Source organism: Erinaceus europaeus, chromosome 14, assembly GCF_950295315.1.
Source record: "Erinaceus europaeus chromosome 14, mEriEur2.1, whole genome shotgun sequence".
Lineage (NCBI taxonomy): Eukaryota > Metazoa > Chordata > Mammalia > Eulipotyphla > Erinaceidae > Erinaceus > Erinaceus europaeus.
Window position 1 is genome coordinate 94457154 of NC_080175.1, and position 26306 is coordinate 94483459.

General features: G+C 39.7%; 1 protein-coding gene across 16 annotated transcripts in view; it reads right to left on the reverse strand.

Annotated features, from left to right (window-relative positions):
• ROBO2 (roundabout guidance receptor 2) overlaps positions 1 to 26306 on the reverse strand; it is a 1295155-nt gene that overhangs the window by 544068 nt on the left and 724781 nt on the right. For all 16 annotated transcript variants that reach the window (XM_060172139.1, XM_060172137.1, XM_060172131.1 and 13 more), the window contains exon 2: positions 3669 to 3995. In XM_060172139.1, the coding sequence (XP_060028122.1) occupies positions 3669 to 3995 (327 nt within the window). The remainder of the gene's footprint in view (positions 1 to 3668; positions 3996 to 26306) is intronic.

Here is a 26306-nt window from a genome sequence, read left to right on the forward strand (position 1 = left end):
TTGAAATAAAGAGCATCTGCTTTTCAAATTCTACCACTTTCTCTCGCTCTCTCTCTCTCTCTCTCTCTCTCTCGTCTATGCTGTGGGACTTACTCTCTTTTCATCCCTGGAGTACAGATAGTCTTTCAATTTGTATTTCCAATGACTTTTTCATTCTTAAAATGGTTCTCATTTTTCTTGTCACTATGTCTATTTTTCTTGTCATGGGATCTGAGTACTAAATTCATATCCTGTTTTGTTGATAACTCCTCTGAGTCTCCTAGGCCTTTTTTTCTAGGTCACGCAATAAATACTGGGGTTTTAAGGGAAGTGAGCTGCCTCATACGTCACTAACCTTTTCTTATACACGGAATGCATATGGACAATCCTGCCTGTGTCTACCTAGCACTGTGGTGTCAACCTCATTTGGGAGAAATCTCTATTCTCCATTCCAGAAGTTGTTAGTGTTTGTTGTTGCCATTATTTAATGGGGTATAAAATATTTTAGTCATTTATTCATTTGTCACTGCCTGGGTTTTACCACTCTGGATCAATTGTTTGAGGTAGATGGAAGCAGACAAGGGGGTAGGGAGAGAGGGAAAAACACCACAGCATAGAAGCTTCTCCAAGTGGAGCAGAGGCTAAGCTTGAACTCGGGTAGGTAACACGCATGGCAAAATAAACCTCCACCTAGGAGAATAAATAGTTCACTCAAATATCAAGTATTTTAATGTCGACATCTCACTTCATTTTCCAGAATCCAGTAGCCTTTCTTCCCCCACGTGCCAAATCTATAGATGACAGTAGTATCTTTCCCTCTGTGCCCTCAATCAGCCATCAAGTTACTATGAGGCATACCTTGTTGCAAACCCGTCTCCTTTCAATTCCCACTGACACTTTTTGTTTAAAATCGAACATAAGTGACAGCTTCTTAATTCCTAGCTAGCCAGCAAGCACCTTTCAGTCTTTAGCTCTCTTTCAAAGACTTTCACTTGACATTACACAACTCCCACTGTCAAGATCAAGTCCATGGCAACATTTCCAACTATGCCACCCATGTCCAAATGGATGAAGTTCTCCAAGGGCATTGCTTCCATGATTTCATTCTTTCTCTAAATGACACAGAAATGGATGTGTCAGATTTAAGCATCTATATTGAGTGCTCCAAGATAGGAAGGACAAACATTTACACATTCTTCAGCTGTTTCCTCTATCTCTTTATAGAAAAATGCATTATCGGTGACCAACCGTATTAAAAACATTTTTGACTCACGTTTCTTTCTGAGACATAAATATATATATAACACAAGGAAGGGAGGGCACTGGTGAGCTAATACAAAAGAGATGAGCAGCATGCGGATGGGTGCTATTTGACTTTGTGTTGCCTCAACTGTCACCAACTGTTGATGTGACATTAGAAGAAAGAATTTTATTCACTAGTTTAATCTCATGTAGAAGGCTTCTTGTTTTTCACTATAAGTCAGAAGTATCATTGACATTTCCCAGATCTCATTTATTTTAAAATCGTTACTGACAAATACATAACATAAAAAAAAAAAAAGATTCATGGTGGAAAAGGAGAATCACCATTTAACCACCACCACCACCACCACTGAAATTAGCTTGACTATTTACTATGTAGTTAGGAAAAAGAAAAACAATTCTTAGTGTTAAATGAACATGCTTGTGTGCTGGGAGCAATTAGAACAAATCTAAGGCTGAGGGAAAAATAAGATTGATGCTGTCCCACAATGTAGACTGGATTGAATACTGAGGAGAAAAGTTAGAGATTAAAAGCAATTGTAACAGAAAACAATCTCCAATTAAAAACATTTAATCTGCATTTATGTAAAAGAACAGATTTTATTTAGTGATTCTTTTAATATTATGTGACAATTCTGAAAAGAATTAAGATTTGATCCTGAATTACCCATTAATTTATTATCTACACACAAGGGATCTGGTTTCAAAGATATCAACAGGACTTGGCATTTAAGTACTTTTAGACATGCATAAATTTCAGACGTCCTGGTAAGAGATATAAATTAGCATCTGACACTTAAGAGAAAAAGCTTTCATTGGGAAAGCTGAAAAAGACACAAACACATCCTGAAATCCTTCACTTGACTTACCCCAAAAACTACTATTATAATAAGGCAACTGAAGTATGACCTTTTAGGGGTCCAATATTTGCAAATATACTTACAAGTCTCTAGATATAAAAAGTTCCTGAATATAGTTGGGATAGTGTTCAAATGATATAACCATGACCTAAACTACAAATCATATATTTTTTTCCAAAATAATTATATATATATATATATAATTGTTTTCCAAAAAAAATTTTGGAGTTGATATATTCAATTAGCTGCCAAGCTTTCATATAATGATTTTCCTTTTTTATTTTTAAAAAATTATATCATATTTATTTATAGGAGAGAGAGAGTCAGACATTGAGGGGGTAGAAGGAGAGAGAAAAACAGAAAGACACCTGCAGCCCTGCTTCACCACTTGCAAAGTCTTCAGCCTGCAGGTGGGGACCGGAGGCTCAGACCCAGGTCCTTGTGCACTGTGACATGTGCGCTCAGCCAGGTGTGCCAGCACCTGGCCCCTTCATACATTGATTTTCCAGTGTCATTTCAGCGATATGATTTATAAGTATACCTAAATATAGTTTTAAATACTAAAAGCAGAACAAGTCATTAGCTACTCCTAGTTACTCAGACAGAAGACCATTCCTTTTTATGGACATTCTGTGTTAAAAGAAATCACAGATTTAATCAGAGTTCATAGAAATTGATGTAAAAAGTAAAGTGAAATGACTCTTCTCGTTGACAAAGTTTCCTCAGGATTTCTAGGGTAATAATTTCATTCTGAGCATGGAGGAACATGATTTAATATAAAATAGAAATATAGTTCTTTAAATGTTGTCTAATAAAAGTGAGGTTTATAAATATAACATGATACCATATATATATATAACAGCTAATATCCACAAAAAAAGATAAAATAGCAAAGGAATGCCCTGTACTTGATGTGATTACTCACATTTTTAGCATATCTAAGTTTAATACCTAATATCTAGCATTGTCAATTGAAACATTAAATAGGATCAATACTACTAAAACTTGATTGAAATGACCAAGCATAATCTCCACACTGCTTCAATAATAAAGAATTTATTGGGAGTCGAGTGGTAGTGCAGCAGGTTAAGCACACACGGGTGCAAAGTGCAAGGACCGGCATGAGGATCCCCGTTTGAGACCCCCTGCTCCCCACCTATAGGGGGGTCGCTACACAGGCAGTGAAGCAGGTCTGCAGGTGTCTGTCTTTCTCTCCTCCTCTCTGTCTTTCCCTTCTCTCTCCATTTCTCTCTGTCCTATCTAACAATGACGACATCAATAACAACAACAATAATAACTACAACAACAATAAAAAAAAACAAGGGCAACAGAAAGGAAACAAATAAATAACTATTTAAAAAAAGAATCTTGAAGAATGAATTTATCATCACATCCTGACTTGACATCGTGTTGATCAGTTTTCTTTGGAGAATGCCAAGTAAAATCATACCATGTGCGGGTTGTTTTATTCTTTAAGTACTAAGTACTCCTGAGAAGAAATCAAAGCTTACCTCCAGAAATAACTCAATGTAAATGTGTAGGTCACTCGTGAGAGCCATTACTTACATGCCACTTCCAGAGATGCATTCCGACTCACTGCTTCACCAAGATAGTTCCTGGCCACACACACGTAGCTCCCTTCATCCGGTTTGCTTCTGCGCCCGTGCACGATTCGCAGGAAGAACAAGGATCCACTGGGCAGGAGCATCCTGTGCGATCTGGGATCATCCTTGTCAGTCTCCACCCGCTCACCGTCCTTGTACCACTCGATGGTGGGAGTCGGTCTGCCTTCTGCCTTACAGTTCAAAGTGGTGGGCTCGCCCTTAGAGACAATGACATCGGAAGGGTGCTCAATAATCCGTGGGGGGAAATCTTCCTGGCGAAGACGAGATCCTACAAAACATGATCCAATGAAACAAGGTTGAACATTTTCTTATCTGCATGTTTTGCTTTATTTAGGTTCCAAATGGTGAAACTAAATTCTCCAAGTACTCCACAAGCACTACCTGATGCAAGGTATGTTACCTGACCAAGCACAGAACTAGCATGCTTGAGGCTCCATGTCTGATTATCCTCCATTAATAAGCAGAAGAGAGAAATGCTCTGGACTCTCTAGCTCAGTGAATGAAAGAATGAATGAATGCTCATTTTTTAATTATTTGTTTATTTATTTATTTACTTAGTCCCTTTTGTTGCTCTTGTTGTTTTAGTGTTGTTGTTATTGATGTCGTTGTTGGATAGGACAGAGAGAAATGAAGAGAGGAGGGGAAGACAGAGAGGGGGAGAGAAAGACAGACACCTGCAGACCTGCTTCACTGCCTGTGAAGCGACTCCACTGCAGGTGGGGAACCGGGGGCTCCAACCGGGATCCTTAAGTCCTTGCGCTTTGCACCATGTGGACTTAACCCACTGTGCTACCGCCAGACTCCCATGAATGCTCATTTTTAACAGACAGGGAAATGCAGGAAGAACCATTTAATATCCCACCGATTTGCTTCCTAACTTCTTTGTGGATTGAGAAGATAAGAGAAATAAAATTTAAATTCCAGTTTTTATCTGTTCGCATGTTCTGTGAATCATGACAAGCTAAAGTAAAGAGAGAGAGAGAGGGAGAGAGAAATAAAAAATTCTTTCGGAACCAGTATGTTGGAATCATAAGGTCAGTAAGACTAGTTTCCTGTCATCAGAATAACTGCTATCTATTGAAAGAGAAAGCTAATACTATATACATAAATATCATTTATCATACAGGTGTTGTGTTATCAGTATTAAAAGTAAAAAGGCAAATGTTACCGAAACTATAGAAAAATGTTAACTAAACTTGGTTTAACAGATGGAAAAGTAAGTTCAGGAAATGCCATCAGTTGTTCAGGAATATAGAAGTCGAATTCAAATCCAGTTAAACCTGACTAAGAAACTCAAATACTTCCTAATATAGTGAATAATACTTGGGCTCTTTTAGTACAAGTGGCAGGTAAGAATAAAAGATAATCTTGGGAAAGCCCGGCAGTGGCACCGTAGGTTAAGCGCACTTAGCGTAAGGTACAAGGACCCGTATGAGGATCCCGGTTCGAGCCCCCCACTCCCCACCTGCAGGGGAGTCGCTTCACAGGCGGTGAAGCAGGTCTGCAGGTGTCTGTCTTTCTCTCCCAATCTCTGTCTTCCCCTCCTCTCTCGGTTTCTCTCTGTCCTATCCAAAACAACAACGACATCAATAACAACAATGATAGCAATAAACAACAAGGGCAACAAAGGGGGAAAATAAAATATATATATATAATCTTGAAGCTAAAGATAAAGGATTTTAGAAGCACCCATGGTTAAGCGCACATAGTGCCAGCAAAAGGACTTGTGTTTGAGTCCCTGCTCCCCTCCTGCAGCAGAAGTTTTCATGAGTGGTGAAGCAGGTCTGCAGGTGTCTGTCTTTATCTCCCTCTCTCTGCCTCACCCTCCCCTCTCAATTTCTCTCTGTCCTATCAAATGAAAAGGAAAAAAAAAAGGCCACCAGAAGTGGAATTGTAGGGCTGACACCAAGACCCAGTGCTGGAGGCAAGAAAAAGAAAAAAAATAAAATAAAGGATTTTAAATAAGGTATTGAAGTGTATGTCTCTCACTCTATTCAGAAAAATAGTTGCAAGGTGTAGTGACATGGTTATACAAATATATACATGACCTTTGGCCAGTAGTGTGAAAAAAGAGCATTAGAATTTTTAAAAAATAGTGAATTATTTTAGCATCCTAGAGAACAATAGTGATGGGGGGGGGGGCGAGAGGCATAGTCAAGACATTCCTGCCTGAGGTTATGAGATGATCAGGTTCCTGACACCATGATAAGCTGACGCTCACCAGTGCTGGTCTCTCCCTCTTGCCTTGTCTCCCTCTCTCCTTCTCTCTCTCTCTCTCCCTCTCTATCTCTCAAAGAAAAGTAAATAATTTTTTAAAGTAGAGCAATAATCAGAACTTAACCTTAGGAAATGATGGAATGTGTACAAAAGAGGGAGACAGCAACAAAGAATGTAATAACCACTTAACAGAGTCTGATGCATCACCATATAAATAGAAGAGAGATAGACACCAGTGATATCTTTTGACTTAAAAAAAAAAAAAAAGGACTGTTCAAGGATACAAAAATAGAAAAGGACCTGTTGGTATTTAAAGATGAAATAACATTGAAGTTGAGGGCTGTATATACTACTTACATATACACATTTTTTAATCACAAAACTAAAGGATCAAGGCTATGGAAAACAGATATAAAAGGAATTTCTCCCCAGCTCCCCACCTGCAGGGGGTTCCCTTCTCAAGTGGTGAAGCAGGTGTATAGGTGTCCTTCTCTCCCCCTCTCTGTCTTCCCCTCCCCTTTCGATTTCTCTTTGTCCTATCCAACAATAGCTATGACAACAATAACAACTACACCTCACCAATGTGTCCCAAAGTCTCACCTCTCCAGAGCCCTACCTGACTAGGAAAGATAGAAACGGGCTGGGGTACCGATCCACCTGCCAATGTCCATGTCTAGAAGAAATTAAAAAACAGAAACCAAACCTTCTACCTTCTCCACTCCATAAAGAATTTTAGTTCCTATTCCCAGTGGGATAAAGAATAGGGAAGCTTTCAATGGACTGGATGGGACATGGAATTCTAGTGGTGGGAACTGTATGGAATTAAATACATTATCTTACAATCTTGTTAATCATTATAGTGATTTCACTCATAAAAAATGAAAAAAAAACTGAAATATAAAAAGGAAAAAATGCTATAAAAGTTAAATGTAGAATAAATTTTCCTGGGGCCAGGCAGTGGCCTAGTAGGTTAGGCACACATTATAGGAAACGCAAAGACCTGTGCAAGGATCCTGGTTCAAGTCCCCAGCTCCCCACCTGTTGGGGGGGGATCACTTCACAGGCTGTGAGGCAAGTATGCAGGTGTCTGTCTTTCTCTCCCACCGTCTATCTTCACCTCCCCTCTAAATTTCCCTCTGTCCTATTCAATTAAAAAAAAAAAAGGCCTCCAGGAGCAGTGGGTTTGTAGTGTTGGCACCCAGCCCCAGTGATAATCCTCGACGTAAGAATAATAATAATGAAATATAATACATTTTCCCTCTATTTTCTTTTCTGCCATTTGTTATTTGGTATTGTCAATAGAAATTTTAATAAATGTTTATAAAGTCTCACTATCTGACTTCACTGAGCCACAGACCAAACCTGAGTAGGTGGGTCCAGGTGAAAAAACCCCATCACCCAGGTGAAAACTAGTTTATGTAAATTAGGAGCAAAGTATAGGTCAACTGATCCCAGGGTAACAGGAGGGCATATTTATACTACACAGAAGAGAAATTTTAAAATGATGAATCTGAAAGGTTTCCAGGAAATTCTTAATAGCGCTTTCCTCCAGAGAAATAACCAGATAATTTCCTACATTGAAAATTCATTATCCTGCAGTTCAGTGAGGAGTTGATGCATTAGCCTGGATATTCACCCATTACTATTTCAAATCAATTTGCGACACCTGACCATGGTTGATGGCATTCTTTAAATTCTGATTCACCACCAATTCTGAGGTTTTCATGGGTTATGCAGATTTGACTTACAATGACAAAAACAATCCCAACTCTAGGAAAATATCCTTGAAATTTATCTTTTTATTGTTATATTTATAATATTTTGATATGGTTTCAGATTGGCCATTGATGCGACAAAGATGAAGCAGTGAAATAATCTCAGAACTCATCAAACTATTTAATAATGTGAATTTTCCTTTTTAAAAAAACTATCAATATTTATTTGGTGGAAACTATGAATAATTTCTCAGATCATAGCATTCTTCTTATGTAAACTCCTAATGGAGTGATAACATTTTGACTTGCCGGTCTATTTCCAAGCAACATCATTTTATTAGCATTATAAACTGTTCATCATAGTTATTCCCAATGCCAAAAAGTAAAAAAAAACAAAAAAAACCCCTTGCATCAGAGTCAAGAGAACACTGTGATTCCAAGCAACCATGTTATTTTTATACAAATGGGCTAAACTCTGTTAAAATGTCTTATGAATAGTAATTTTGATATAATTTCTTCTGCCCTATAATATTTCACTAAAGGGTTAAGTTGAAAATCAAAATGGCAGAAAACCAATTTTTTTCTGTATAGCATAAAGAAAAAAATAAATATATATATATATATTCATAACTAAGAATATTTCTTAAAAGAATAACCCCTAGCTCAGCTGCCATCCATATAAACCCAGCCAGAGCCTGCACTTGCCTCTCTGGGGGAAGCTTGGGGGCTATTACGTCTTTCCTTCTGTGGCTATGTCTTTTCTACTTTCAAAAGTCGGCAACCCCACCAAGTTGCAGATGCTACCAGTGAGTCCTGGAACCTCACCTCTCCAGAGCCCTGCCCCACTAGAGAAAGAGAAACAGGGTTGGGAGTATGGATCGACCTGTCAACACCCATGCCCAGTAGAGAAGCAATTACAGAAGCCGGCACTCAGGGAGTCGGGTGCAGTGGGTTAAGAGCACGTGGAGCAAAGTGCAAGGACCAGCGTAAGGATCCAGTTCGAGCCCCCAGCTCCCCACCTGCAGGGGAATCACTTCACAAGCGATGAAGCAGGTCTGCAGGTGTCTGTCTTTCTCTCCCGCTCTCTGTCTTCCCCTCCTCTCTCCATTTCTCTCTGTCCTATCCAACAACAACGACATCAATATCAACAACAATAATAATTACAACAATAAAAACAACAAGGGTAACAAAGGGGAATAAATAAATAAGTAAATATTAAAAAAAAACAAGCCAGCACTCCCACCTTGTGGAGGGGACAGGATGTGGAAATCTAGTGGTGGGAACTGTGTGGAATTGTTCCCCTCTTATACCACAATCTTGTCCTCTCTCTCTCTCTCTCTCTCTCTCTCTCACACACACACACACACACACACACACGCACGCACGTGGGCACCAAGAGGAGGGAGGAGATCCAGTGATGACATAAATAAACAAATAAATAAATAAATAAATAAGGACTATCTAGGCCATTACTCACAAAGTTACAATTGTCATGAGGTGTTGGTCTGCTTCTAATTCTGCTTCTCAGACCCCTTCTGTTTTGATCATCACATCACGTTAGGTTTGCTTGCTCTGCCTAAGGCTGTGGTCTATTTACATAATCATTGTTTTGTGTGAGACACTCACTGGTTTAATCCCCACTGGTTCCAGCTCTTTTTCCACTCCGCCTCCTCTCCTAGTCACATCCTGTTTCCCACCATTTAATCCCCACTGGTTCGAATGCTTTTTCCTTCCATTCACTCCCTATCCTACATATTTCCTCTTCCCTCCTCCGATCTGATGGCTTCCACTTCAGGAAATATAAAGGACAGGATTTTCTAATGAAGAGAAATTAGATAGATTGCACTGCATTCCCGCTCATCAATAAAGATTGAACTGTGCTCCCAGCTCAGCCATGAGTCCCTGGTCGTCTGTCTCCTGCTTGAGAAGCTAGCCCGGCAATGAGGGAATGTACTAATAGCTTCATCATTCTAATGAAGGCCTGATTTTTGATTTGTTCACCTCTAAGTGATCCCCAGCTGCTTAGAGAATTGAGTCTACCACGTGCATCTCATTGCATCACCCTGTGATCTTGTTGTTGGCTGCTGTGGGACGGGAGCAAAGGACCACACCACAGAAACTGGATGCGAAATTTTGTCTGTGTGCAAGTTATGGTGAGGATTGTCTCAGGCAGTTATTACAAATGCTCTATCAATGGAAGGATTCAAACTCAAACATGTTTTTATTCAAGCCTGGATAAGAGTACAAACTTCAGAGCCGGATGGTGGGGCAACATGTTCAGCGCACATGGCAGGAAGCGCACAGACCAGCATCAGGATCCTGGTTCGAGCACCCAGCTCCCCACCTGCAGGGAAGTCAATTCATAGGATTCATAGGCGGTGAAAGCAGGTCTGCAGGTGTCTATCTTTCTCTCCCCATCTCTGTCTTCCCCTCCTCTCTCGATTTCTTCTCTGTCCTATCCTATTACAATGACAGCAATAACAACAACAGTGGCAATAAACAAGGGCAACAAAAGGGGAAAAAGAAATGAGTACGAACTCAGGACTGGGCAGTGCTGCACCCCGTAGAGCACACCTATTACAGTGTGCAAGGCTCTAATTTTAGTGTCCAGTCCCCACATGCAGTGGGAAGGGGGAAACTTCACAAGGGGTGAGACAGAAATTCAGAGGTCCCTGTCTCCCCTTCTTTATGTCCCTCCTTTCCTCTCAATTTGTCTCTATACAAAATAAATGAATAAATGAAATGTATATACATATATATGTATATATATATATACATATATATATATATATATTTGCCTCCAGAGTTATTGGTTCACCAGATCCCTAAACATGGCACTATGTGCGCTTAATCCAGTGTGCCACCACCTGCCCCCCCCCAAAAAAAAAAACATCTTTTTTTAAAAGAATATAAACTTGGGTAACTTTTTTAACCTTCTTCCTTCTACCTTCTTCACACCTGTGCTTCTATAAAATACAGCAATGCCAACACAATAAAACTATGAGGACAGGATTTTCCATGTGCTGATCCCACAATCCACATTCAGTTCATTATGCTAAGTGCTAGATAGATAGATAAATAGATAGATAGATAGATAGATAGATAGATAGATAGATAGATAGATAGATAGATATGGCAGGGATGCAGAGAGCCGAAAACCACAGCAGCCCTGAAGTGTCCTGCAGCACATGGTGAGTGTGGGTCTTGAACCTGGGCCGCACACATAGGAAGCATCACACTATCCAAGTGAGCCGCTCCATGTTCTAGCAAGTCTGCACTTTAGATTTGCCATATACTTTATTAAGTTATAAATATGAAATATGAAGTGGACAATTAATGTGCTACATGCATTGGAATAAATATTGTACTTTTGTTATGGAGTGGTAGAGAGCAAGACTGATCTTTTTTTTAAGTGTTCTTTCTGTAACTGCTAAAGATCCTGTTAGGGGCTTGGAGATAGCTTACCTGGTAGAGCACGTGCGCACACACACACACACACACACACATACAGGTACACACACAGACATACACACACACGCACGCACCCAGGCACACACATGCACACAGACAGGCACACACACAGACAGGCACATACGCAGGCACACAGGCACACGTGCACACACACGCACCCAGGCACACACATGCACATACGTCCACGCACATGCGTACACGCATGCACACACACAGGGGCACACTTTAACAAAGGCAAGGACTCAAGCTCCTGGCCTCTACTAAAAATTACTGTGCACAAAAGCTATCAGGGTGTCTCTTCATCATCAACATCATCTTCATCATCTACTTCTCCTCCTACTCCTTTCACTCTCTATCTTAAATTTTTAAAAAGTCTGCAGCAAGAGGTCAGAGTGGGGAGAAACATGTAGCAGTGCTGCTCGGATTTGAAAACAGCCATGGTCATGTTGTTGATAACAAATAGGATGTGAGGACTTTGATATCAAGCATTACTGGTGAGGCATGCTGAAGCCATGGTTTATAAATGGTAATTCCTGGGAATTTAATCAAACATTTATGCATAATAACTCAGTGTTCTCCTAATGGTTTATTGAAATAGGTTCTACCAATACTGATTATTTTTCTTCATGAAAATCTTCAAACTCTTGCATGATTAATATTTGATTTCACAAAGATGAAGCCTTGGAACAATCTCAGAAATCATCAAACTGTTTAATAATGTGAATTCACCTTTAAGAAAGCATTTATTTTGCAGAAACTATGAATAAATTTCCAGAGAATGGCACTCTTCTTAAGTAAACTCCTAATGGAGTTTGTGAAGCATCTATTTTTAGATGCCTTCCCATTATACATTTAAAAATTAAGCACTATCAAAGGGAATTTGTTGAAGGCACAATTATAAAATGACAAAAAATTCACATGGTATGTTCAGGGATCTTATCAGAATACTATCTGAAATCATATATATATATGAATGTATATATAATCCAAATGTTTTTCTCCTTTAAAACAGCATGTTTTTACTGTACAGCAAACCATAACAAAAGGACTTTTCAAAGTTAACCCAATTACCAAATAATGTGATGATAACATTAACTATCGATTGTCTCTTTGAACCCTAAGATAGCAGGAACCTCACATCTCCACTATAGAGCCCCTACTTCCCCCAGTCCTAGAACCCTTGGATAGGGCCCACTTTCCCGTATGCATCTCCCAATCCATACCAAATAATATTGCATCCGCCGATCACAACCTAACCAAAGCAACGATGGCCACCTCAACATGCTTCACCTCAGACTGTGTCCAGAGACTTCACGTGTGGAATGACAACCCTTCAGCTTCATTACTCAGGTGAGACCTTTCCTTTCATAGTATACTCTAATTTCATCTCAGGTGGTTCACTTTCTAACAAAGTCCCAAAACCTAAATATACACCAGTTTCTGTGAGAGAGAGAGCATATCTTCACACGTATCTATAAACTACTGCAAAATATATACCTGAAAGCAGAAGTACACTAGAGTTTGCAGTGAGTACCCCCCTAACACTTCCTCTCCACTATTCCAAGCTTTGGGTCCATGATTGCTCAACAATTTGTTTGGCTTCCTATGTTAACTCTCTTTTCAGTCACCAGGTTCCAGATGCCATCAGGATGCTGGCCAGGCTTCCCTGGACTGAAGACCCCACCAATGTGTCCTGGAGCTCAGCTTCCCCAGAGACCCACCCCACTAGGGAAAGAGAGAGGCAGACTGGGAGTATGGACCGACCAGTCAATGCCCATGTTCAGCGGGGAAGTAATTACAGAAGCCAGACCTTCTACCTTTTGCAACCCACAATGACCCTGGGTCCATGCTCTCAGAGGGATGGAGAATGGGAAAGCTATCATGGGAGGGGGTGGGTTATGGAGATTGGGTGGTGGGAATTGTGTGGAGTTGTACCCCTCCTACCCTATGGTTTTGTTAATTAATCCTTTTTTTAAAAATTTTTTTAAAATATTTATTTTATTTACTTATTCCCTTTTGTTGCCCTTGTTGTTTTATTGTTGTAGTTACTATTGTTGTTGTCGTTGTTAGATAGGACAGAGAGAAATGGAGAGAGGGAGGGGAAGACAGAGAGGAGGAGAGAAAGATAGACACCTGCAGACCTGCTTCACCACCTGTGAAGCGACTCCCCTGCAGGTGGGGAGCCGGGGTTTGAACCGGGATCCTCATGCCGGTCCTTGTGCTTTGCGCCACCTGCGCTTAGCCCACTGCTGCGCTACAGCCTGACTCCCAATTAATCCTTTCTTAAATAAAATATATATATATATATAATAATAATAAAACAGCATGTTTTTACTTGAAGACTTTAAATTGCAGGGTTTTGTTTTTTTTTTGAAGTTGTCTATTTTTAAAAGAAGTCCATATCTCTTGCAATAAAAGACCTAAGTCCAAGATGAGTTTAGTAAGCCTAAAGATTAAAAAAAAGAAGACGAATACTGTCGTTTGACTGGTGGTGTGACCTTATTATTGATATGTTGTACAAGGACAGGTTGAATTTTTTTTCCCTCAGGCCTGTACCCTGGGAAATAAAAGCTATTTAGAAAGGTTATGAAAGTAGCTGAGGACAAGGTGTACTTATTGCCCTGTCTTTGACTCTCACTTTCAGAGTGAAAAGATTTTCACAGTTGACCAAACTCAATGGAAGAATAGTCATCACATTTCTAAAAAGGTATGTGCACATATATCCACTTTTAAAGTGTTTACTCCACCAAAAATTTACCTTGGATAAAGATTTTGATCCAGAATAGGTTAAGGAAAAAAAAATAACATAATGTTGAATCAGCTGTAGGTACTTCTTAAACTTGTTACCCTTGAATTAAAAATATGTTTTCAAATCTTCAGGATCCTGTGGACACTTTCAAGTTGGCTTTTCACCACTTGCTTTGTGCACTGCATTAGAGTAATAAATAGAAAGCTGATTCAATCTCTTTAAGACAGCTTTACTTGGTAAATCACAATAATTTTTTATATGGTGTCTGTGGTAGGGTCATACCAGTGGCTAGCTGATTAGACTAAAAACTGGAGTCTAACAGGTAAGAAAATTTATATTCATCATCCAACTTCTTTAATTGATTATATATTTCCACTTTATTTTTATTCATTTACAGTGTGTTCATGTCATTTAAAAGCAAGGCATTTAAGAAGACTCAAGTGTTCTTTTTAAGAAATGTCTTGTTTCAGAGCAATATGGCCATCAGATAACATCATTACTGCCTCAGGAATACTGAGTGTACTTTTCAACCCAAAGATTCTGTGTGTTTAGAGAAGAAAGAGCTTTTTTTTTTTTTTTATCCTGAATGGGGAAAGGCAGCAAACTCAAATGTTATAAATGCACTTTTCTGCTTGGATTATGCTTTGCTAAAATATCTGAGACTCAATTCCTTGGGTCTCTCAAGAACATCTGCCATTTCCCGAAAACTTATGAAATATGTTATTTTCCACTCATTTCATTTGCTTTGAAGCACTATCAGATGAGAGACCAAAGAAAACCGATCATCCCAGTTTCTCTCAGGTTATTACCATGTGGACATGGAATTAACCTCCATCCAGCCACTCTCAAAATACAGTAGTGTCTTGTCACTAAGTAGAAGTGCTAGAACACACAGAATTAGTCAGGATTAAACTGCAAGGAAAGAAAAAGCTGGCAGGCAGGGAATAAAAATGTATAGAGTTAGAGAAATTTTTAGAGAGAAGACTAAGGCTGTCTTAAAATGGGTGATTCTTTTTAATGCTGGAAGCTGCTTTTACAGTAAAATGCTCAGTGCATCAAACTCTGACAAGTTTCCTTTTATGACAAACAACTAAAAATCTGAAAGGAAATGAAGTGTGAAGTTATAAATAATATATTGACATTTGCTTGATATTTTATATAGTTGCACTACCTTCAGAGAAGACCATCATAGGGAGTCTGGTGGTAGCACAGCGGGTTAAGCGCAGGTGTCACAAAGCACAAGGACTGGCATAAAGATCCAGGTTCAAACCCCTGGCTCCCCACCTGCAGGAGGTGAAGTAGGTCTGCAAGTGTCTATCTTTCTCTCCCCCACCCACCTCCCCTCCTCTCTCCATTTCTCTCTGTCCTATCCAACAACAACGACATCAATAACAACAATAAAGCAACAAGGGCAACAAAAGGAAACAAATATTAAAAAAGAGAAGTTGCAAAATAACTTAATTAAAAAAAAGAAGACAATTATAATTGTTCTGCTATTTATATCAACTACCAGTGACATTAAAATGAACACAATAACTGGCTACTTTTGCTATAAAAATTAATTTTACAGGGCCTGGGTGATGGAGCACCTGGTTGAGCACACATGTAGCAATGTGCAAGGACCCAAGTTCAAGCCCCCAGAACCCACCTGCAGGGGGAAAGCTTTGCAAGTGGTGAAGCTGTGTTGCAGGTGTCTCTCTGTCTCTCTCCCTTATCTATCACCCCCTTCCCTCTCAGTTTCTGGCTGTCTCCATCCAATAAATAAAGATATTTAAAAATTAATCTTACAACGTATTTCTTTCTAATATATATATATTGTCATTGACAGGGTTTTTTGCTCATGGGGATTTTTTTCATAAGGAAGAAACAGAAATTGAGCAAAGGGCACCGAAGCACTAGGGTTTTCCCCAATGCAGTGGGGACCAGGCTCAAACCTAAGTCAGGCACACCACCCTCCCACCAGCCCAGAAGAAAAAAAAAATTAAGGTGTGCGTGTGTCTGTGTGTGTTACTGAGTAGAAACCTGGATTGAATCTGATATTTTCTGACTCAATAAGTAATGCTTTCAAGGCAGTGTTTTAGGTCTCTGTTCTTCCTGGTACTTTCAATGAATGTATTCCCTCTCAGTGTGTTGAATGTCATTTCCATGAGCCCAATGTCCAGTGAACAAATTCTCCAGACCTGGGGCCAGGCAGTGGTGCACCTAGTTAAGTGCACACATTACAGTGCACAATAACCCAGGTTCAAACCCCTGGTTTCCACCTAAGCTTCATGATGGTTGAAGCAGACTGCAGATGTCTCTCTGCTTCTTTCTTTCTCTATCTCCCCCTACCCACTCAATTTCTCTCTGTCTCTATTCAATAATAAATAAGTAAAAAAACATATTCTAAAAATGCTTCAGACATGGTCCTTATGGCCATTTCATGTTCCCAATATCTCAGAATGGACCCACCACTTTTCACCTGGGCCTAGAATTCATCCCTTTTTCCTCAACATGACGCCATTTTCCCTAAAGTCCTTAATGATAGCATCCCCAGTTGCAGGGCTTAATTAAAAAAAAAAAACTTTCTTTAGGGCAGACGGTAGAAAGCATAATGGTTATGTAAACAGACTCATGCCTGAAGCTCCGAAGCCCCAGGTTCAATCCCCCAAACTACCATAAGCCAGAGCTGAGCAGTGCTCTGGGAAAAAAAAAAAATCTTTCACACTCAGTGAGACGTGGAATCTTCAGACTTCCTTTTTTTCCTTTCTAGTTTCAACCCTCTAGATGTAAAGTCATGATCTCATTTCTACAATAACCTCATTCTTGCTATTTCAAACATACTTTATGCCTGTTATCATATTTGTAAGATTTGAGAGAGAGGTATAAATTTTCACTAAACATAGACATAAATAGATTAGCCAGGTCAGTTTTCTTGAATTTCCACAGGGTTTTTTTAATTTTCTCACTCCACTGGCTAGTAAATATCTACTTAGTCAGCCTATTAACTTAGGAATTTCACTTCTATAAATCCAGTTTATGCAGCCAGGATTAAACACATTACTTTGCAAGTCTTAGGGTGAAACACAAAAACTGGAACCATCATGCCAAGGTTCAGCATTTCTTTGGATAGCATTTACTCCTGCTCCCGTGTTGTCTTTGCAACACTGATTTCTAGTTAAAGGTTCCAAAACATCACTTAATATATTAAACCTTGGCTGTATGCTTACTGCAAATGTCTGGGGAAAAAAAAATTCACAGCAAACAGAATGTCTGAACATTTTGTCGAGGCATCTTATGGCTGACAGATTCACCTGACCTGCCAACCCTGAAGTCAGAAGTGAGGGGAAGCTGTATTCATTTTAGATCCAGAAAGAATGCTACAGGATTGGTAAAATCTGGGAGGCTATTTCTATGTTTGCCTTATGAGTACTTTCGAATAAAAGATAAAAGCACAGGGCCCAGGCGGTGGTGCACCTGGTTAAGAGCACACACAGCAGTGTGCAAGGACCCAGGTTCAAGCCCCTTCTCCCCACCTGCAGGGGGGAAGCTTCATGAGTGGTGAAGTAGAGCTGCAGGTGTCTCTTGTCTTTCTCTGTCTCTATCTCCCTCTCCCCTCTCAATTTCTTTCTTTCTCTATCCAATAATAAATCAATAAAACTTTTTTTAAAAAATAAAAGCATAGCATATTGTGAACAAGGACCTTAATTTAGCTTTTTAAACGTATTATGTGAGTTATATGGAAACATCAGTGGAGTTAACACTCACTGATTAACAGCAGTGTTTATGTCTGTGTGATATTTGGAATCAAATGTACAGAAAAAGAAAAACAATTCACAACAAAAACACATATACTTTCTAAAAGTCTATCAAGGGGCTAGGTCCTGCCACACTCTGTCAAGGGCACAAGTTACATTGTGTGAGGAGCCAGGCACAAGTCCTGGTCCCCAACTGCAGGGGTGAAGTTTTCCAAGTAAAGAATTGTCAGGTGTCTCTCCTTCTATCTATCTCTCACCCACAGAAAAGAAAAGGGGAAGAAAAATATGAGAAACAGTGTTGGAGTTGTACAGACACTAAGCTTCAGAGCTAAACCTGGTAACAAGAAAAAGAAAAAAAAAGTCTATCAGAATGAGATAGACATTCTATTGGCATTCGTTTACAACCAAATGAGATTTTAAATTACCCTCAGTGGAGTGCAGCAAGGTATTAAACACCAATGTTGGGTAATGAAAATAAAGACACGAATATGAGCACACCGCCTGACTTCGCCAGGCTCAGTAAGCATCACCTTGATGTACTGAGCAGTACCTAGTGAAGACACGCACCGCCAATCACACATGGACAGTTAGCTTAGACACCCAGGTGTCAAAACAGCTGCTGACCCCTGAACACTGAATTCTTTGTAGGTGTCATTTAATCCCACACATGATAGCAAAAGGCACCTTTTAAGGAGAGCACTTCACTACAGAGGGCGATCCTGCTTTGTCTTTTCTGTTTTGCAGGCCCACATGTTAATTTGTTTTCCTCTTTTAGGTTTTGCTAGTAAACTAGTTTGCTGCATTCCTTCTTCCCGATTAACTAGTATCAATGAGTCTACACTTAGAAATGTGGGTCATCTACAGGGTTAAATATAGGGCCTCCTCAGAGAGAACACCGATTCTAGATTCAGACAGATCTTCCACATGTCAGGATAGCCATTAAGATGAAGGTCTGAGGTTCTTTCTACAACATGTCCCGGAACTTCCCCTCTCCAGAATCCTGTCCTACTAGGAAAAGACAGAACCAGGCTGGGGAGGATGCATCAACCTGCCAATGTCCATGTCAGGCAGAGAAGCACTTTAAAAAGCCAGACACCTTTCTTCTGCACTCCCCAAAATGATTGTGGTCCATGCTCCCAGAGAAGGGGAAATGATAGGGGAAGATGACCAGAGGGCTCTGAACCCCAATTCTACTGGTACCAGAAACATTTGTCACTAGAAATTTTTCTGTTTAAGCCATGACTTGAAAGGGGAGTGACTCTGAAGAAACACCAGGCACTCTTTCTTTTATCTGAGAAAAAAGAGGAAAAAAGAAGGACACTCAGAAGTAGTAGTAGGTATAGGTGTCGTGGAGAAAAGAAGAAAAATGGTAGTCGGGCTGTAGCACAGAGGGTTAAGGGAAGGCAGCACAAAGGATCCTGGTTCGAGCCCCCGGCTCCCCACCTGCAGGGGAGTCTCTTCACAGGTGGTGAAGCAGGACTGCAGGTGTCTGTCTTTCTCTCCCCCTCTCTGTCTTCCCCTCCTCTCTCTATTTCTCTCTGTCCTATCCAACAACGACAACAACAATAATAACTACAACAATAAAACAACAAGGGCAACAAAAGGGAATAAATAAATAAAAGGATGTAAAGGCAAAACCATAGGAAAAAAATGGGCAAAAAAGATGATGGACAGGGGGGTCGGGCGGTAGCGCAGCGGGTTAAGCGCAGGTGGCGCAAAGCACAAGGACCGGCATAAGGATCCCGGTTCGAACCCCGGCTCCCCACCTGCAGGGGAGTCGCTTCACAGGCGGTGAAGCAGGTCTGCAGGTGTCTGTCTTTCTCTCCTCCTCTCTGTCTTCCCCTCCCTCTCTCCATTTCTCTCTGTCCTATCCAACAACGACAACAACAATAGTAACTACAACAATAAACCAACAAGGGCAACAAAAGGGAATAAATAAATAAAATAAATATTAAAAAAAAGATGATGGACAGATAGGTAGATAGATAGATAGATAGATAGATACATAGCTAGATAGATATAGATATATAAATGTAGATCTACACGGAGTCAGGCCATAGTGCAGTGGGTTAATTGTAGGTGGTGCAGATCGCAAGGACCACTGTAAGGATCCTGGTTCGAGCCCCAGTTTCCACACCTGCAGGGGAGTTGCTTCACAGGTGGTGAATCAGGTCTGCAGGTGTCTATCTTTCTCTCCCCCCTCTGTCTTTTTCTCCTCTCTCCATTTCTCTCTGTCCTACCCAACAACAACAACGTTAATAACAGCAACAATAATAACTACAACAATAAAACAGTGAGGGCAACAAAAGGGAATGAATAAATAAATATTAAAAATAAATAAATACATACATATAGATATCTAGTCTACCCATATCTATGACATTGGGAGAGCTATTGCAACTTCTGCTGGGAGGACACGGGGACAGAGAACTCTGGTGGTGCGAACAGTGTAGAATTATATGCCCCTAACTATCGTATGATTTTGTAAATCACTACTAGATCAGTAATGAAAAATAAAACAATAGAAATATAAGGTAACACAAGGATCTTAAAAACATCAAATTCCAGGGAGTTGGGCTGTAGCGCAGTGGGTTAAGCGCAGGTGGCACAAAGCACAAGGACCGGCATAAGGATCCGGGTTCGAGCCCTGGCTCCCCACCTGCAGGGGAGTTACTTCACAGGTGGTGAAGCAGGTCTGCAGGTGTCTGTCTTTCTCCATCCCTCTTTCTTCCCCTCCTCTCTCCATTTCTGTCTTAGCCAACAACAACCATATCAATAATAACCATAACAAGAAAACAACAAAGGCAACAAAAGGGAATGAATAAATAAATAAGTAAAAATAAAAAGCCATCAAATTCCATAGACGGCATTAAACCGGAAGAGTAGAAGGAAAACCCATGCAACCAATAAAGTGCGGAGGACAGAGAACCGTGAGGTCAGAGGACCTAATTGAAAACACTATAAGGAAGCGCATTGCCCATAGAATTGTCTTTGCCAGTCCACACATTTTTACACCAGGTATGTTTCTGACAAGCCTCTGCCTTCCTCCACATAGCAAAAAATAGAAATTCTTCCTATTCCCACACTGGCAGACAGCCCGCCCACATGAAGACGTCTGAATGACTTAGCACACACTTTACTCATGTGCTTCTTCCATCAGAGGGCTCAATGTTCCATTTCTGTCCATCTCATCCTATAGTATCCAGAAGAGGCCTTTCCTTGATTATTATGAATACACGGGGGGATTTCTTGATGGCTGTCCTTAGCGCCCACACACCTTTGCGCTGCCTTGGTGAGAGCACCTCTGTATCTCTACTGCCTCTGTTCCCTTGGCTGGGATCCAAGACAGAAGTGTCTGATGGTGGATTTCATGGCCTATGGTGTAATCATAAGGTGTGTTGTCAATAGTCTTTTTTTTATTTTCTCTTTTTGTTGCCCTTGTTGTTTTTGTTATTGTTCTTGTAGTTGTTGTTACTGATGCCGTTGTTGTTACATAGGACAGAGAGGAATGGAGAGAGAAGGGGAAGACGGAGACGGGGAGAGAAAGACAGACACCCGCAGACCTGCTTTACCGCCTGTGAAGTGACTCCCCTGCAGGTGGGGAGCCGGGGGCTCGAACCGGGATCCTTATGCTGGTCCTTGCGCTTCGCTCCACGTGAGCTTAACCCCCTGCACCACCGCCAACTCCCACCTCTTGTTTTTTTAAAGGGTCAAGTAAACACAAACATGCCATAGAGTATGTCTTTTCATTTTGCTTCATCTTTTTTTCCCTCCTGTTCATATTCAATTTTACACTTTTCCAATCAGAAAAAAGGCACCACAAGACCACAACTGTCCTTAGCACTGCCATGTGGAGACAGGACTTGAACCTGGTCTCCCTAGTGAGCTCTCTCTTCAATCTGTTTAAATTCCAGTTCATTCAACATTTATTTAGTTTTAATATATTTTTTAAGTTTTTTATTTCTATTTTTTATTTATTTACTTAGGACAGGAGAAACGAACAAGGGAGGACAGATAGGAGAGGAAGACAGAAACAGCTGCAGAGACACTTTGCCGCTCATGACACATTCTCCCTGCAAGGGTTTGAACCCAGACCCTTGTACACTGTAATGTGTGCGCTCAACCAGGTGCAACACCACTCAGTCCCTCGGCATTTTTTAAGGAGTTATTCTAAATATTATATATGAAAAGACAGCCTGCGGGAGTCGGACGGTAGCACACCGGGTTAAGTGCACATAGTACTAAGCACAAGGACACGAGTTAGGTTAGAGCCACCGGCTCCCCACCTGCAGGGGGGTAGGTCACTTCACAAGCTATGAAGCAAGTCTGCAGGTGTCTGTTTTTATCTCCTTCTTTCTTTCTTCCCCTCCTCTCTCTATTTCTTTCTGTCCTATCTAAAAAAAAAATCAGGGAAAAAAAAAAGTGGTCTCTAGGAGCAGTGGCTTTGTGGTGCAGACACCATGCCCCAGCGATAACCCGGGAAATAAATAAATAAATAAATAAATAAATGGTCTGCATTTTCCTAAACACTAACACTAACACAGACACACACACACATACCGCTATAAAAATATAGCTGTGAGGGCGGGGATAGAAAGTATAGCGGTTATGCAAACAGACTCTCATGCCTGAGGCTCCAAAGTACCAGGTTCAATCCCCTGCACCACCATAAGCCAGAGTTGAGCAATGCTCTGGTTAAATATATATATATATATATATATATATATATATATATATATATATATGTAATTTATATATTGCTGTGAAAGAAAACGTTTTCTCACCTGCTCCTTCAAGGAGGAAAGCTCTATTCATTATTATCATCAGATATATGATTAAATGAACAAAGCACATAGTTCCAGTGAGTATCTTTCAAAAACCAACATATATATATATACACACACACACACACACACACACACACACACACACACACACACACACACACGTGTATGTGTGTGTACGTGTACGTGTGTGATCTATCTAATATCTATCATATATCCCTCCCTTTTTTCTGTAACCGGACCTGTTCTAAGCATTAATGGCAAACTCCACCCAACCCAACCGTATGTTTAAGAAGAGGCCCCTGGGAAGTAAAGATCTTCCAGTTTACAACACTTGTATCAAAGACAGTATGGAAAAGGACGCATGTCTGTACTCACAGTCAACTATGTCTAGTACAGCTGAAGAGACCTTTTTGGTTCTTGGCAGAATAGCAGATTCTCAAGCAGAGATGGGGTAGGGGTGCAATTTTTTTTTTTCTTCTGTAAGTAACTTAATGAATGAAGTGCTAATTAACATTATGGCATTGATAAATGGAGAGAGAGATTAGGGATGTACTCGATATTTAGACCTTCGCAGATGGACTGTCAAAGCTACATTAATTCCTATCTCATTGGAGCATCTGCTTCTCCCATAATCCACTGCCCCTTGGTACAAACAACACAAACTGTTGTGACTCAATTCGATTTATATCAATCTAATTTCTTTTAATCCAATTTGTATTCCAATCTACTACCTTCTAATCACTTAAATCTTCAGCCTCCATCTGGTAAATTTTCTCTCAAAATTAACTGAGCAGATGCCTCTGTGATTGTCTCCCACAGTCAAGCTAATCAGACCCTTGCAGTGGCCTATAGAAGCCTCTGAATAGGTACGTGACTTACAGTGTTGCCCTTCCAGTTAGGAACTCTCTGAGGTAGAAGACTATTTTATCTAACATTAATTGACTTATTTGCATAACACTGCTTGGAAAGAAACACTGGCCACAAAAGCCAAAAGAAGAAAACTAAGACAAGAGTACAAAATGTGCTCATTTGTCAAGTGAGCTTAACAATTCAATCAGTCTTGTGTTTAAGTAAACAAACAGGGAGTGAGGCTATGACTTAATATCATATGATCTAAAAAAAATAAAAATAAAAAACTGCCCTTAGGTTATCAGCTCATCTAAACATCAAAAAGTCATACTGAACTTAGAGTTTGTGAATAACACATTCTTAACTTTAGCTTCTGGGTTTTAGAGTTATGAATTAATTTAGTCACTGAAGCATATGTGATATAAACAAAATAGCCCCTGGCTAGTATTGACTTTCATTCTCATAGATGTTCCACTGTGATCCATAATTAATGTTCCAGATTAAATGGTCCCAAAGAAACAGACCAAGTAGAATTACCTGTGGAATTAAAAAAAGAAAGAAGATTTATTCTGGAGATTGTAATTAGCAAAACTGTAAATAAAAGACTCAGGACCTTCAAAGTCCGTATTAATCTATTTTGCAGTGGAATACGATTTTGAAAACTAGTTTCATTTGTTTATAGAGATACTTTGGGGACAGTGAAACAGCTCACTTATATAGCTCACTTTACCATGTAAATGACTCCGGTTCAAATCTTATGGAAGGAAGCTGCAGAACTGTATTTTCTCTCCCCTTTCTTCCTCTCTCCCTTTCTCCCTACCCTTTACCTACTCCACTGTCTCTATATGATACTTTTTACATAGTTTCCACACACTGGTAAAGAAATACAATTATCCATATGAACCACAAATTTTGAATTCTAAGGTAGCATATCTGAGAGTACAAGAGAGCTCCTTTTAAGAATAGAAATCTCAGAACTCAAATTTCGGGTTCAAAATAATTTCAGGCAAATCACTCATTCTCTGCATACTTTCATAGATAGAGGTGGGGGTGATAACAGCCTTAGGTGAATGCCTAGGACAAAGTATCCTAAGAAAATATTAGTGTGGGGAGTCAGGCGCTAGTAGCGCAGTGGGTAAAGCACAGGTGGCACAAAGCACAAGGACCAGCATAAGGATCCTGGTTCAAGCCCCGTCTCCCCACCTGCAAGGGAGTCACTTCACAGGCAATGAAGCAGGTCTGCAGGTGTCTGTCTTTCTCTCCCCGCTCTCTGTCTTCCCCTCCTCTCTCCATTTCTCTCTGTCCTATCCAACAACAACGACATCAATAATAACTACAACAATAAAACAACAAGGACAACAAAAGGGAATAAATAAATAAATAAATATTAAAAAAAGAAAATATGAGTGTTTTCTAACAGATAAAAAGTCAGAACGTTGTCTTTGTAGATATTGCAGTCCTTCTAAGAAATAAACTATCTAAAACAGACATGTAGATTTCTTTAAATGTCAAAGACTTCCTCTAACTGACTGAATTTTTTAAATCTACAGATAGAATCTAACAGTGATTTTAAAACATCCAGGAATAGTTTTGTAATAAGCTGAACCATCTATTATGCATTTAATGACGGTATGTAGCAGGCTGTAATATCTAAGTTTGTATATTTACATTCTATATATTGAGACCAAAAAAAAAAAAAAAACTCACCTAAACTATTTCTCATCAAGGCTAAGCAAAATATAGGCCTGTGCATATATGTGTGTGCCCACAAACACGACACACACACCCCAAATATTAACCTAAGGCAGAAAAAAAAAGAATTTGAAAAATCTTAATAAGATTGGACGATCCAATCAATCAAGGACAAAAGACAATATGCCCAAGTAATTGAACCATTTTTTCCCCTCTAACCTTTTACCAATGGCTTCTCAGTGCCAATCTCAACCATATTAATCACACAATAAAACGGACACCAGATTTACGTTAGTACTTTGTGTTCCTAGCAAAGTAGCATGGTGTATTTACATGTTTAACAAACCTCAAACTACGTTTAATAGTAATAACAGTAAAATTATCATGGAATAGCTGTACTTCATTGAGTTCTCTGACAATGATGTTTTTTTATAAAATTTCATTTGCAGCACAAATTGTGCATATTTATGTTTTACAGATGAAGTAACCTAGAGTTCAAAGAGCTTGCAAGAGTTTTTTTTGTTTTTACTGATAATATCAAAGTCTTATATCAAAACATAACAGAAAATATATGTTCTCAGTTTTTCAAAAGGAAATAATACTTATTTCAAAAGTATGCTGTATCATTCTTGTGACTGCTTTTGTTCGAGATGTTGTTCTGGAGAGAGTATAGAGAGTGCAAAAAAAATAAATAAAAGAGAGAGAGAGAGAGAGAGTACAATGGTTTAAGTGAGCCGTTCCAGTATCAGAGCCGTAAAGTTCCACATTATCAAAACCTTTCTATAAAAACATCATCAGCATCATAGTTCTAAATTGTTGATAGCTTCAGAACACAGTATCCACAAGTAAGATACCTTAGTATATTAAATATTTCAAGTTGAAGAAATTTGAGAAATGGCAAGTTCAGGATGAACTTTCAGATGTCCCCATGAAGCAGGTCAAAAGATGTCCACTAATGTGACATATATCCTTCCCATACCCAGAGGAAAGAAGCATTCTTGTACCCAGAGCAAAAGCTAAAGAAGAGGCCTTGAAAAGTTCGCCCAGTTAACGACATTTGGCTCTTGCATGTTGCCCCATTCCGTTTTCCCATGCCTCTCTACTCTTCATCATATATTAAACATGTAACTGTGTGTTCTCTTTTGTTGATCTGTCTCTTGCTTTAGGAACCTTACCTAGAAACACAGAAGAGTGAAAATAATATATATATTTCCTTCTGTACCTAGTCCATTGCAAAGTTTGCTCTGGTCCGTATCAGTTTACCAAGTTCTTTTCAGGTAAAACTGAAGTTGTATAATTTTTGAAGATTTGCGGGATAGAAATATCAATACCTTGTGGGGCGGTTGGTGGCACACCTGGTTG